At 54.4% G+C, this 13,558-nt stretch overlaps 1 protein-coding gene across 1 annotated transcript in view; it reads right to left on the bottom strand.

Annotated features, from left to right (window-relative positions):
• Positions 1 to 13,558, bottom strand: part of Hcn2 (hyperpolarization activated cyclic nucleotide gated potassium and sodium channel 2) — a gene marked incomplete at its 5' end in the record, with an annotated part of 22,478 nt that overhangs the window by 6,452 nt on the left and 2,468 nt on the right. The window contains 4 exons of the mRNA XM_004632905.2: positions 397 to 543; positions 3,023 to 3,241; positions 4,966 to 5,127; positions 6,157 to 6,580. Coding sequence (XP_004632962.1) covers positions 397 to 543; positions 3,023 to 3,241; positions 4,966 to 5,127; positions 6,157 to 6,580 — 952 coding nt within the window. The remainder of the gene's footprint in view (positions 1 to 396; positions 544 to 3,022; positions 3,242 to 4,965; positions 5,128 to 6,156; positions 6,581 to 13,558) is intronic.

The raw sequence follows: 13,558 nt of genomic DNA, 5'->3' as shown, positions 1-13,558 counted from the left end.
TATATATATATTTAAAGCAGTTAATGAATTGAGTGTGCCAAATCCTGTTTGGCTCCCCGTAGCTCCCTCCCCAAACCTTCCCAAGGACAGCGTTCCCGGTGACCCAGCCCCACTTCCGGTCTGTGAGTCTCTCCACTCTACACGTGAGGGAATGAAGGAGATTAATAGTGAAATCTCAGAGTGGAAACTTCTCAACCTCAGTAACCACCAGGTGGCTTATTCCCAGGAGGCCCCTCTGCCTGGGATTGCTGTACTTTCCTGGTCCTCACCTGCCTGCCCCACACTGTTCCCTGCCTCTGTCATCATCCCTCCCTTCAGAGGCCATGAGTGGGCGTGGTGCCCCGGGTGTGTGCACCTCTAGCCCTGCCCTCCTGCAGAGCCCACCGCGCCCCTCACCTCCCGCAGCGGCCCGTTCAGCTCGCCCAGAATGCTGTCCTCATCGAACATCTTGCCCTGGTAGCGGTGCTCATAGTAGTCATGGATCTTCTGGCGGAAGTCGGCGGGCAGCTTGTGGAAGGACATGTACTGCTCCACTTGCTTGTACTGTGAGGAAGGAGGGCGGGGACGGTCAAAGCCACCCTCTTGGGGCCTGCCAGACCCACCAGCAATATCAAGACCAAGTAGGTGGGCCGCAAAGATAGCTCAGTGGTCTAAGTGCTGGACTAGGCCAGTGCAAGGACCCAAGTTCAACCCCCGGCACCGCATGCCATGCTGGCACCTGCGCTGAGCTGGCCACCAAGATGGGGTGTGGTGTCGCATGCCTATGGTCCCAGCGCTGGGAAGGCTGAAACTAGAGGATCACTAGGAGGCTGAGCTTCATAGTGAGACTTTGTATCAAATACATTAAAAAAAAAAAAAAAAAAAAGACCAAGTAGATCTCGCGTTTCAGCTGGCACTGAGCTTAAATAATAACTGCTCAGCTTAATGATATCTTACTATTCTAAATGACTTTTTTTTTTTTGGTCTTTTTGAGACAGGATCTTGCTATGCAATGCAGGCTGGCCTTGAGCTCACTTTGTAGACCAGACTGGTCCTGAACTCATAATGATCTTTCTGCTTCAGCCCCTGGAGTCCAGGAATTACAGCCACCAAGCCTGGCCTTCAAATAAGTAATTTTTTTTTTTTTGTTTGTTTGTTTTGTTTTGTTTTCGGAGTCAAGGATTGAACTCAGGCCCTTGCACTTGCCAGGGAAGCACTTATTCTACTGAGCCATCTCCCCAGCCCCTATAAGTAATTATTTTGCTGGGCATAGTGGCACATACCTGTAATTGCAGCACAGCTTGGGCTACCTAGAGAGACCCTGTTTCAAAGCCAAACAAACAAAACACAGGCTGGCTTTGAACTCACAGCAGTCCTACCTCACCCTCCCAGGGGCTGAGGTGAGAGGTGCGTGCCACCACGCCTGGCTAAAAAATTCCTTTTTTTGGGGGGAGGGGGAATTCTGGAGAGTGAACATAGGGTCTTTGCACTGAGCTACATCCCAATTCTTTTTATTTATTTAATTTTATTTTTGCGGAACCGGAGATTGAACTCAGGCCCTTGCGCTTGCCAGGGAAGCACTTATTCTATTGAACCATCTCCCTGGGCCCTATTTTCTTTCTTTTTTTGAGACAGGGTCTTTCTAAACCTGTAATTTGGCCCGGCGAGGCTGAGATTTACAGTCTTTCTGTCTCAGCCTCCTGAGTGCTGGGATGACAGGTGTGTGCGCATACTACAGGCCCCAAATAATAATTCTAAAACAATATTAAATAGGGGCTGGGGAGATGGCTCAGTAGAATAAGCACTTGCCTGGCAAGCACAAGGGCCTGAGTTCAATCCCTGCTTCTGCCAATAAAAAAACACCCCCAAAAAACAATATTAAATGGACTCCAGGCCAGGGAGATGGCTCAGTGGAATAAGCGCTTCCCTGGCAAGCACAGGGACTGAGTTCAATCCCAGGTTCTGGCAAAAAAAAAAAAAAAAAAAAAAAAAGGACTCCAGCGGCCAGATGAAAGTCAGGCAAAGCTATCAGTTAACACAAATGCATAGTATGGCTATATCCCATGCCACTTGCGGGATAGATTTGTACTAAGGAAATGCACTTATGGTTTATATGAAATTTAAATTTCACCTGTCATCCCAACACTCTGGAAGGCTGATGCAGGAGGATCCAAAGTTCAAATCCAGCCTGGGTAACTTAATGACTTAGTGAGACTCTGTCTCAAAATAAAGAGTACAAAGGGCTGGGGATGGGGCTTACTGTGAAGGCCCTGGGTTCCATCCCCCAAAAGTAAGATCAACAACAAAAATCACATTGAACTAAGCACGCTGAATCCTGTCTGGCTCCCTTGTAGCTCCCTCCCCAAACCTTCCAAACAGGGCGGGGTTGGGTGCCAGGCCCTGCTGTCCCCAGGACAGAGTCCCCGGTGACCCAGCCCCACTTCCGGCCAGCCCCACCCGGCTGCAGCTGCCCTGAGCTCAGCAGAACCCGTGACGGCGGGTGGGTGGCGGCACCAGCTCATGTTTGGGTGCGAGGCCTGCAGCTTCCGGACAGCAGGACACCTGGCACAGGGCCCAGCTCACCCGGCCTCCCCGGCTGGCACTGCTGGGGACATTGTGGCTGTCAGCCAGGGCTGGCACATGGGGTGGGACAGACAGAGGGTGGCAATGGGAACAGCCAGGTGGACCCTTGGCCTCGAAGGGGAATTGAAGCACATAGGGAAAAGTGGCTGTGCACTGTCCCCAGGACCAGCCTTGCAGGTGTTCTCCTGGGGCAGAGGTCATACAGGAGCCCCAGCAGGTTTGCTGTCCCTGACACCCAGCCTCAGCACCCCTATCCAGCCTGAGCTGGGGCAGGGACCTGTACCTCTGAGCCCCTCAGCTCTGCCACCCTCTAACCACAGCGCAGGAGCTCCATGCCTCACCTGCCACCCACTCCACCAGGCCCAGCCGGTCCCCTCTCCGCCTATGCTGGCACCTGACCAACATGGGTAACCCAGAGCTAGCTCCCCCCTCAGACTCTCTGGGACAGAGCTGTGCCCACCTTCTCCTGGTACTGGCGCCTGGAGGAGTCCAGCGACTGGATGAGGGCGGTGGCGTGGCCGATGAACATGGCGTAGCAGGTGGCGCCCACGATCATGCTGAGCATGGTGAGCCAGATGTCCGTCATGCTCTCGGGGGCCTGCCGCCCATACCCGATGCACAGCATGTGGCTCATGGCCTTGAAGAGCGCAAAGGAGTAGAGCTCGCTCCACGAGTGGTTCTGCAAGCAGGGTGGGCGGTTGGGGTATGCTGCCCCTGGGAGCCCCCCTCCTCTCCCCACCTTAGCAGGTGGGGAGCATCCCGTGGCCAGAGGTGACCTACAGGAGCACCAAGCTGAGATGCACGTCAACTGTCACTGTGATATGGTGCCGGGGGAGGGCCTGCGGCCACTTCTTAATTCACTCCTGGGGAAATGGAATCTGAACAGAGCAGCTGCAAGACCAGGAGGCTGGGGCCTGCCCCTTAGCTCAGCTCTTTAAGTGGCTGCTTCAACAAAGCAGTCAGGCTCAGGTTGCTGTGGTTCAATCCCCACAACTCAAGCCAGCCAAACCTGCCCTGAAGGCATTCGGAACAACAACAACAACAACAAAAAAAAGACCAGGAGGCTGTGTGAGGTCCAGGGGTGCTAGGGCCAGGCAAGCTGGGGATGCTGGAGTCGAACCCAAGGGGTGGGGAGGGCAGAGGTCCTGCGCCTGGCCGTCCTCAGCTGACCTGGCTGGGATGGGGGCAGGGGACATCCAGGAAACCAAACTGCTTGTGCAGGCGGCTGCCAGACAATGGGCTCCTCAGCCTGGGCAGCTGTGCCAGGCGCCAGGGAGGGGCTGCTGACACCACCCACGCTGGCCTGCTCTGTGTCCCAGCCACACACCAGGCCCCACATATGCCTCTGGCTCCGAGGGAGAAAGGCTCACTGGAGTGTCACCCAGCTTCAGCACCTGCTGGCCCTCTTGTTTTTTCAGACAGGGCCTCACTATGCAGTTTAGGCTGGCTTTGAACTCTCAGTGATCCTCCTGCCTCAGCCTCTAGAGTGCTGCGGTGACAGGTATGTGCTGCCACACCCTGCTACAGGTTCTCTCTCTCTCCCCCCCCCCTCTTGTTTTTTGGTACCAGGAATCAAAATCAAACTCAGGACTTGGAACCTGCACCCCTGAGCTATAGCCCCATCACCAAGTGCTTTTCTTTTCTGTTTTTTTAAAAAAATCCTTTTATTTGCTTATTTATTTGGTATAAGGCCTAGCAACTCAGACTCATAGTGATCCTCTTGTCCCAGCCTCCCCAGTGCTGGGATTATAAGTGCATCTCCAGCTTTGGTGGCTGGCACAGTGCACGCAGGATTCTAGGGCTAGCATGGATGTGGTACCAGGGCTCAAACCCAGGTCCTTGCGCTTACCAGGTAGGCACTTAGACCACCAAGCTATCTCCCAGCCACCCAAGTGCTCTTTTTAAGCAGTCATGATCACTCCAGCAAACAAATACTGTGTTATTTCTTATGGTCCATGCACCTACTTTCCCAATGGATGATGGAGATGGGCATTAGAAAAAAAAAATATGTATAAGCCAGGTATGGTGGTGCATGCCTGTCATCCGAGCACTCTGGGAGGCTGAGGCAAAGAGGATCACTGTGAGTTCAAGGTTAGCTGGAACTGTATAGTGAGACCCTGTCTCAAGCTAATAGAAAAGGGAGGAAACTAGGAAATGTAGCTCAGTGTAAAGACCTGGACTCCTTCTTTTGTAGAGACAAAAAGGAGAGACTAACTCAGAAAACAACCCTGAGCAGATCTTGGGGTAACAAAGATTACCACAATGGCCCTGGGATGACTGGAGCTGAGCTCCCTGTGAATTCTGGGGTGATGTGGCACTCAGAAGTCATCAGCAGCCTGAGAAGCTGAGGAGTGGCTGGGGCCGCGCAGGTGCAGGAGGGCTGGATGCCGCGCAGGGGCTCACCACCATGTTGTTGATGGAGACCCAGCAGTTGCTGGGGAAGTCCTGCAGCATGGGCACCAGGAACTGCAGGCAGCCATCCCAGTGGCAGAGCAGCAGCATCATGCTGATGAGGTTGCAGATGCGCATGACTGCGCTTGCCAGGTCATAGGTCATGTGGAAGATCTAGGGGGAAGGGTGCAGACTTGTGAGGGCAGCAGACCCCTGGGCACCACTGCACCCCACGGCTCCGCACCTTTCCCAAGACTCTGAGCACTCACAGTCAGTTGGCATCCCCACTGCAGCCAATCACTGTCCTGGGGACCCTAGATTTCTCCACAAGACTCCAGTCCTGTTTCACTGTCTCCTCACCCAGTTTCCTCAGTAGTCATAGCCCCAGGAATTGAGACAAGAAATATGGACTTGGAAGGTTGTAGCTGGCTGTGTGTCTCTGAGCCTGTTTGATCCTGACATCCCAATGTGGATTCCTCCTCTTACTGGGCTGAAAGGAAGCCCGAGGTGGCTTCTTCCCAAGCCCAGGTTCTGCCCCTACGAAAGTTCCACCCTCTTTTTGGGTTCCATCCAGGCCCCTCCTCTGGTCCCCCGAACCCAGAATCCTCCCTATCAGTCTCTGGATAACTCATCCTCAATTCCCCCTAACCCACAGCCTCGCCTCCACACGACCCTGGCCCATCTTTTCTCTGTGGTCCAGTGTATGGAATTTGTAGCTCTGTTCAGTGCTGCCCATCATATCCCTGCCTTGCTCCAGTGTCCCCACGACCCAGCAGCCCTCAGCCCCACCCTCACCTGAGCCTCTGCCCCTCCGTCCACACCACAGCCCAGCCTACGTGAGTTCCACCCCATGCCCCCCCCCCATGGATATAGCTCAGAGGTGTAAGGGCCTGCCTGGCAAGTACAAGGTCTCCAGTACCACAATTTTTTCCCCCCCAGAACCGGGGATTGAACTCAGGTCCTCGCGCTTACCAGGCAAGCGCTTATTCTATTGAGTTATCTCCCTGGCCTCCCACTACCACAATTGAAAAAAGAAAAAGAAAAGAAAAAAAGAATCTCCTCCCCTAAGGGCCCTGCTTTACATGAGGCCCCACCTCCATGCCACGCCCAGCCAATGACTGCTGCACACACCTTGGCCCCACCTCCATCTTCAACCCCTCCCACAGCCGTGACTCCGCCCACACGCCAAGGCCCCGCCCTCACCTCCTCCCACTGGTGGATGTAGCGGATGAGCCGCGACAGGCGCAGTAGCCTCAGCAGGCTGAGGATCTTGGTGAAGCGCACGATGCGCAGGGCACGCGCCGTCTTGTAGACCTCGGAGTCGATGCCCTTCTCCACAATGAGGAAAATGTAGTCCACCGGGATAGAGGACACGAAGTCCACCACAAACCAGGTGCGCAGATATTTCTTCTTGATCTTCTCAGGGTCCAAGATGATCTCTGTGTTGTCCTCTATCACGATGCCCGTGCGGAAGTTGAGCACCAGGTCCATAAGGAAAAAGGTGTCTGAGACCACGTTGAACACGATCCAGGGCGCCGTTGTCTCGTCCTTGAAGAAGGTGATGCCCACGGGGATGATGATGAGGTTTCCCACCATGAACAGCAGCATGGTGAAGTCCCAGTAGAACCTGCGGGGGGTGGGGCTGCTCACACTTCTTCCCAGCAGGAAGCACCCACCCCTGAACAGCCCAGGTCCCTCCCAATGTGCTTGACATAAGGCTGGAGTTCAAAAGATAGTTGGGGTTAGCTGAACATGGCGGGCACACCTGCCGTGCCAGTGCTCTGGAGGCTGAAGCAGGAGGCTCCCTAGTGCAGGCCCAGTGTAGGCAACTTAATGAGACCCTCATTCAAACTTAAAACTAAACGGGCAACAGATGTAGCTCAGTGCAAAGCTTCTGGATTCAATTCCACCCAGAAATATATTAGGGCAAGAGAAAGAAGTAGAGACTACTCGGCAGAGGCCCAACAGGGACAGCGCCAGGGTGCACAGGCTGTGAGAGCTGGCGGAGAGTGATCCACAATTTGGCAGACGTTTGGCCATTTAATAAGATAAATACACATGCAGAAGTGATGAGCAGTTGCTTCCACTCCCAAACACACCAGAGGCATGTCCCCAGGGTCAGCTCCCAATTCCCCCAGGAAGACTAGCAGGGGCAACCTGGCCACCCATCTCCTGATGGGCTGGCTGTGTGCTAAGGTTACTGACAGGTGCCCAGCCCTAGCTACTGAGGAAACTCAAACTCAGACCTCCCCAGGGGAGACAACTCTTTGGTAGCTGCTTGAAAAGTTAAAACACACAATTAGCACCTGACCCAGAATTTCCACTGAGGATTCACCCAAGGGCCCCGACAGCAAAGATGCCCACAGGATCCCGTGTACCCTGTGCACAGCAGCACAATTCACAGTACCTGAAAAGTGGAAAGGGTCTGATTGTCCTGCAAGAGATGAATGGGTGGACACACACAGTGAGGTCTGACCCTACATTGGAATATTACTTAGCCAGGAAAAGAAGCCAGCCTGTGATACTTCCAGAGTGGCTGGACCCTGGGGACACTGTACTCAATGAAAGATGCCAGATATAGAAGGCTGCACAGTGTGCGGCTCTGTGGACAGGAAATGCCCAGGGTAGGCAAATCCAGAGACAGGAAGTGGACTCTGTGGTTGCTGGGGGAGGAGTGACTGCTCTTTGGGGTGGGGCTTCCCTTTGGGGTTATGGGTTGCTCTAGAGGCTGGTGACGATGACTGAATCACAGGATGGCTATGGTTTTGTTTTGTTTTTTTTAAATGTATTTGGTTGTTGGGCTGGTGAGATGGCTCAGTGCTCTAAAGCACCTACTTAGAACAAGCTTTGCAAAGCACAGGGACCGCGGTTCAATCCCCCAGCACCACATGCCAGCCAGCCCTGCCCCCTGGTGGGCTGAGCTGGCCACACACACACACACACACACATAAATAAATAAAATTAAAAAAATGTATTTGGTTGTTGTAAGGTCTCACTACACAGCTTGGACTTGTGGTGATCTTCCTGCTTTTAGCCTCTCCAGCACTGGGATTACTCCACCCAGACTCTGGTCAGCTCAGCCCACCTGGGGGGAGGGTTGGAGTGGCATGTGGTGCCAGGGACCGAATCTCAGTCCCTGCACTTGCCTAAGCAGGCGCTTTAGTCTGCTGAGTTTGCTGAGCTATCTTGCCCGGCTCAGGCTGTGTTCTTTTTTTTTTTTTTAATTTTTTATTTATTTGAGAGAGAGAGAGAGAGAGAGAGAGAGAGAGAGAGAGAGAGAGAGAGAGTGTGGTGTGTGTATGTGGCCAGCTCAGCCCACCAGGGGGCGGGGCTGGCTGGCATGTGGTGCTGGGGGATTGAACCGCGGTCCCTGATGCCTTGCCAAGCTTGTTCCAAGTAGGTGCTTTAGACCACTGAGCCATCTCTCCAGCCCCATGTGTTCTTTTTTAAAAATTTTTATTTATTTATTTGTGTGTGTGTGTGTGTGTGTGGCCAGCTCAGCCCACCAGGGGGCGGGGCTGGCTGGCATGTGGTGCTGGGGGATTGAACCGCGGTCCCTGTGCTTTGCTAAGCTTGTTCTAAGTAGGTGCTTTAGACCACTGAGCCATCTCACCAGCCCAACTTTTTCTTTCTTTTCTTTTGGCAGAACCAGGGATTGAACTCAGACCCTTGTGCTTACCAGGGAAGCACTTACTCTACTGAGCCATCTCCCCAGCCCTTGTGTTCTTAATACCACTGGATTATGTACTTTGAAATGACTAAAAGGCTAATTTTACTTACATATATTAAAAACAAGAACGCCCCCCTATGACGCCTAGGGGGGTTCTCCTGCATAAGCAGTGCCCCAGACTGGAAGTCTGAACCTGTTCATCCTGGTCAGACCCAGACAGAGGAGGGGCCCCATCATTAAGCAGGGAGGCCAGATTCTGGGAGGCTGAGGCAGGAGGATGTGAAGTTGTAGCCCAGCTTGGGCAACTTAGCAAAATTCTGTCTCCAGAGAAAAAAGAAAAATAGAGCTCAGCTGGAAGGCCCTAGGTTCCATCCCAGTACTAAAAGAAAAATTTCACAGAGTGGTTTGATTTTGCTCTTGAAGTTTGGGGGTCACTGAGTGTCAGCTCTTCCCCGCTTTCTTGAGGTGTCCCCATTCAGGCAGGTGGTGGGGGCTGACCCGGGCATCTCTGTGGGGATGAGCCTGAGAGATGGAGGCTTCCTCAGATGACCCGAAGGTGCAGGCAGCACAGGCTGGTTGCATTTGGGAGTGTGAGTGCCCGGTAAATTGGGTCCTGGCTCTGGCTGCTCCTGGAGGACACAACTATTAACACCCCGCCTGCGGGCGGCCAGGCGGTCACTTCGGGGAATTGAGCTCAAGGAAATCGTCCAAAAGGGAGAGGAAAAAAATTAAAAAGTGATTTGTACCAAGATGTTCATGGCAGCTGGGTCTTGGAGAGCCAAGGGCTGGATGTGACCCAGAGGCTCAACGCGCATGGCTGGAGCCAGAGCAAGTGAGGTACTCGTGCTCCACAGCTGCACCCCAGGGACTTTGGGTTGCACCTCACCCCACCCCTCAGGGCCCCAGTCTCCTGACCCGTTCTTGGCCCTTATGTAGTGAGTGTCCTGTCAAAGGGCTCAGGCTGCGACAGGGGGATGGCTGGCCTGTGGGACTGCCCTTGTTACCCCATCCAGGTGGGAAAAGAACCTCTAAACTTCAAGTTCAAAAATCAACTGAATCCCTTGAAAAAGCAGGAGTCACAGAGAGGCCAAGGGACCTCGAAATTGCCAGGGGTCTTGGAAACCATGGGGAGGGGAAACATGGGTGCCCAGGAACCATGGCAGAGAGTAGGAGCCACCCATGGGTGGAAAGAATCCAGGGTCCTAGAAACCATGGTAGTGCTCCAGAAATTAGCAGGGCAGCTAGAAACCACCAGCGGGGCCTCAAAAACAGTCTGAACATGCATAGGAGGACATCTTTTACATGAACACTTCACAGACACCCCTGGCCTTTCTCTTTGGTGCAGGGCCAGCAGGTTCAACCCTACTGCACTGTGACCTAAGTCTCCAGGACCCTCCTGCTCCTTCTTGTGTCCAAGGATCACACGGTATGGCCCTGAATTGTAGGAGGTTGGAACAGAGGCCAGGAAATAGCAGAGTTGCTGAGAAGGGAGGATGGCAGGGTGGTGCCCCACTGTCCCTTTGGGGTGAGGCCTGCCTCCTCCAGCAGGGTGTGCCCAATCCTTGTCCCTGCCAGCCAGCCTGGTCCCCTGTGGAAGGAGCAAAGGGGAGTTGCATGTGTCCCTTACCAAGAAGAAATAGGCCAGAGGCAGAGAGGATCCCAGAGTCCCGTGGGACTCCACCTGGTGACATAGGGGAACCTCAGTTTGGCCTAGGGAAAGATTCCTGCTCCCACAGACAGAGTCCTGCAGGGAGAGGCCCCACAGTGGCTGGAGGGCTCCACCTGGCCCTGCTTCTCCCTGAGCTGGGCAGCCTCAGGTGGCTCCCTGCCCCCTCGGAGCCTGTGGAGACCCCACACCATGGGGACAGCCAGCGTTGTCCTCAGTTCAGTCCTCAGTAGACGAAGCCCATGGAGGACCAGGATGAGCAGAGCCCTCTCCCTCCTGGGACCCTGGCTGATGCCAATGCAAGCACCCTTTTCTCAGAGCTGCCCATGCTCTTGGCTCTGGTGGGGAAACCGAGGACTGCCTCAGGCAGTAAGTGGCACCACAGGATTTGAGCTGAGGCAGGCAGTCTGCGGGCTGCCGCGGGGATGAAGGGCTCCTCTCCTGCTCTCCATGAAACGTCTGTGACCCAGCACATCACCTGGGATGGGTGACAGGGAACTGAGGCCATCGGGGCCCAGGGCCTTGAGGTCACACAGAGAATGCCCTGTGCAGGGGGCACTCTTCCCGTGTCCCCAGCCTCTCTGGACCAGGAGCCCCGAGGCTGAGGCAGAGCTCTGTGCAGAGGTGCGCACAGAGCATCCCTGCTGGAGGGCCATAGTAGTCAGGGATCACAGATCTGGCAAATCCCGGCGGATTAGAGGCCGGAGGTCAGGGATTATGGGTCAGGCTCTGGTGGGGATCAGAAGGCCAGAGCCGGGATGTGGTTATATCCATGGCAGGTGTCAAGGATTCAGAAGGGGACACGCGTGTGAAGATGGCAGGGTTCCTGGGTGCTGCCAAGGCAGGGGGAGCATTTCAGGCCTGAATGTGTGCTGGCTGCCAGGGCAGATGCTGATCTGCACCCAGGAGAAGAGGCTGTGATGTGTCTGGGTATGGGGTGGGGTGGGGGTAGGGCGGTAACCTGAGTGGATAGGGAGGTGCATTTGGGGATGGCAGGATGTGGTGAGGGGGCAGGAGCAGTGCCCAGCCAGTGGGAAAAGACAACTGCAAGGGTCCTGTCATCCCAGCCTAGGGAAGGTGAGGCAGGAGGATCACCAAAAATCCAGGGCCACCCTGAACCTAAACTATAAAGTGAAAGCCAGGATCCCAGGGGTGTGGAGGAGATGGAGCCAGAGGACCAGCATGCAGGAGTAGCCCCTGCTACACTGGGCAGCAGGTCGGGACAGGGTCCCAGGCTGCTGCACTGGGGTAGGATCTCAAGACTGAACCTTGGAGGCTGGCCTGACCCTGACCCTTGGGTGGCCGCAGAAGGCCTCCGAGTGTCCTCTGGACCCACGGGCTTGAGAGGTTTGGGTGGAGACCTCAGGCCAGGCCCTGACATCTCCCCACAGACCCTGGCGCTTCTTCCTCTCCAGAGGGCAGAACTGGACCCCATGCTCCATGCTGCCCACCTGCTGCACCCCCAACCCCTCCTGGCCTGCAACACTTCCTCTAGTGATGGGAGTTTATCCCCAGGCTGGATGCAGGGATCCATCACCCAGGGATTAGCACAGCCCCAACTCCTGCTGATCCGATCCCAAGGCCATCTGGGGGTGGGGACCAGGCTTCCTGTCAGTGTCAGGCTCCAGGACCCCAGGAACTGTGTGACCCATTCAGAGCCAGCATCAGCAGGTTCTGGCAACCAGTCACGTCAGGACCACGGAGCTGACCCACAGCAGGAGAGATGCACACTGTACGGCAGAGGCACTCACCCAAGGGGCAGAGCAAGGTGCCCACTCGCTGTCACTCTCCCGTGACAGATGCCCCCTGCCTTCTGGGGATAGGTAAGAAGCTGTTGGGAACATGCCCTTTCCTGGCCCTTGATGTCCCCAGCCCCACTTGCACTGTACACCTCTTTAGAGGTTTTCTGGGCTCAGCTTTTCCTTGTTTTACAACTCTGGATTTTTGAGTCTTGGGGTGGAGGGAATAGGCTTGCACACTTGTTATTTCCTTTCTGTCTTTGGAGACAAGGTTTCACTATGTAACACACGGTGGTCTCAAAGTCCTGATTCCCTGCCAAACCCTCTCTGAGTTTAGGGATTACAGGTGTGTGGCACTGTACCCAAATTATGTGTTGTGTTTATTTGCTAAATGAACCTTCCAGGGTGGGGCAGGGCCCCGGCCAAGGACACATCCACGAGGCAAATCCCTTCCTTCTCTGCCACCTGTTGCCAAAGTCTGCTTCTTGCCCGAGGTCAGGAGCTCTCTTGGGGTTGCCCATGGCCCTGAGGGCCTGTGTTACACACACACACACACACACACACACACACACACACACACAGAGGCTGGGCTTCAGCAGGAGTGGTGAGGTCTACACCACTTGGAGCAAGAGTCAGGATACACTGGTGAGGACCCAGCTCTGCCCCTGGAGGAGTTCAGCACACGGGCTCTCTGAAGGAGGCAGAAGGATGGGTCGAGACTCGCTGGCCTGGGGGTACAGCTAGGGCAGAGCTATCACTCCATGGAAAGGCTTGGGCCCGTAAGATGCTGCCAAGGTTAGGTAGCACACTCCTGTCATCCTAGCACTGAGGAGGCTGAGGCAGGAAGATCACCATGAGTTCAAGGTTATACCAAACTACATTAGGATCCCAATAGACAAATAAATAAATAAGCAAACAAAGATGTTACCAGGAACATAGATATCAGATAGCTAGCACTTCTCCCCATGTTACCACCTCCACATTTAGGAAATTGAGGCAGAGAGGCAGCGGGCAGTCACAGGAAAAAAGGATAAAATCTAGCTTAGAGCTAGAATCTCATATTTATTGCCCCCCTTGCTGTGGGACTCCCCAGAACACCCTCACTCCTTCCCTGCCTCATTCTCCTCTAGCCTGGGCTCCAGCCTGGATGGAGAGCACCATGCCAGGAGGCCAATAGTTACCAGTCCCTGGCCAGCACAGGCCTGTGGGCCAATTTACAGAGACAGAACCACTGGGAAATCAGGTCAAAGCTAAGAAGGGAGATGCTCTGGGCCCTGGGATCCCTGTTTGCCACCCACACAGATTTTAGGAATCAACACAGCTGGGTGTGGTGGCTATACTCCCAGCACTCTGGGAAGCTGAGGCAGGTCAATCTGGAGTGCAAGCCCAACCTGGGCTACTCAGTGATTTCATGAGATTTGGTTTCAAAAGTATAAAAAGTGGGGCTGGGGAGATAGTTCAATAGAATAAGTGCTTGCCTAGCAAGCGCAGGGTCCTGAGTTCAATCCCTGATACCACCAAAAAAAAAAA

The sequence above is a fragment of the Octodon degus genome, unplaced genomic scaffold (assembly GCF_000260255.1).
Source record: "Octodon degus isolate 3935 unplaced genomic scaffold, OctDeg1.0 scaffold00050, whole genome shotgun sequence".
Classification (NCBI taxonomy): Eukaryota; Metazoa; Chordata; class Mammalia; order Rodentia; family Octodontidae; genus Octodon; species Octodon degus.
Note: the sequence above shows the minus strand (reverse complement) of the source record. Positions and strands in the feature narration are given on the sequence as shown.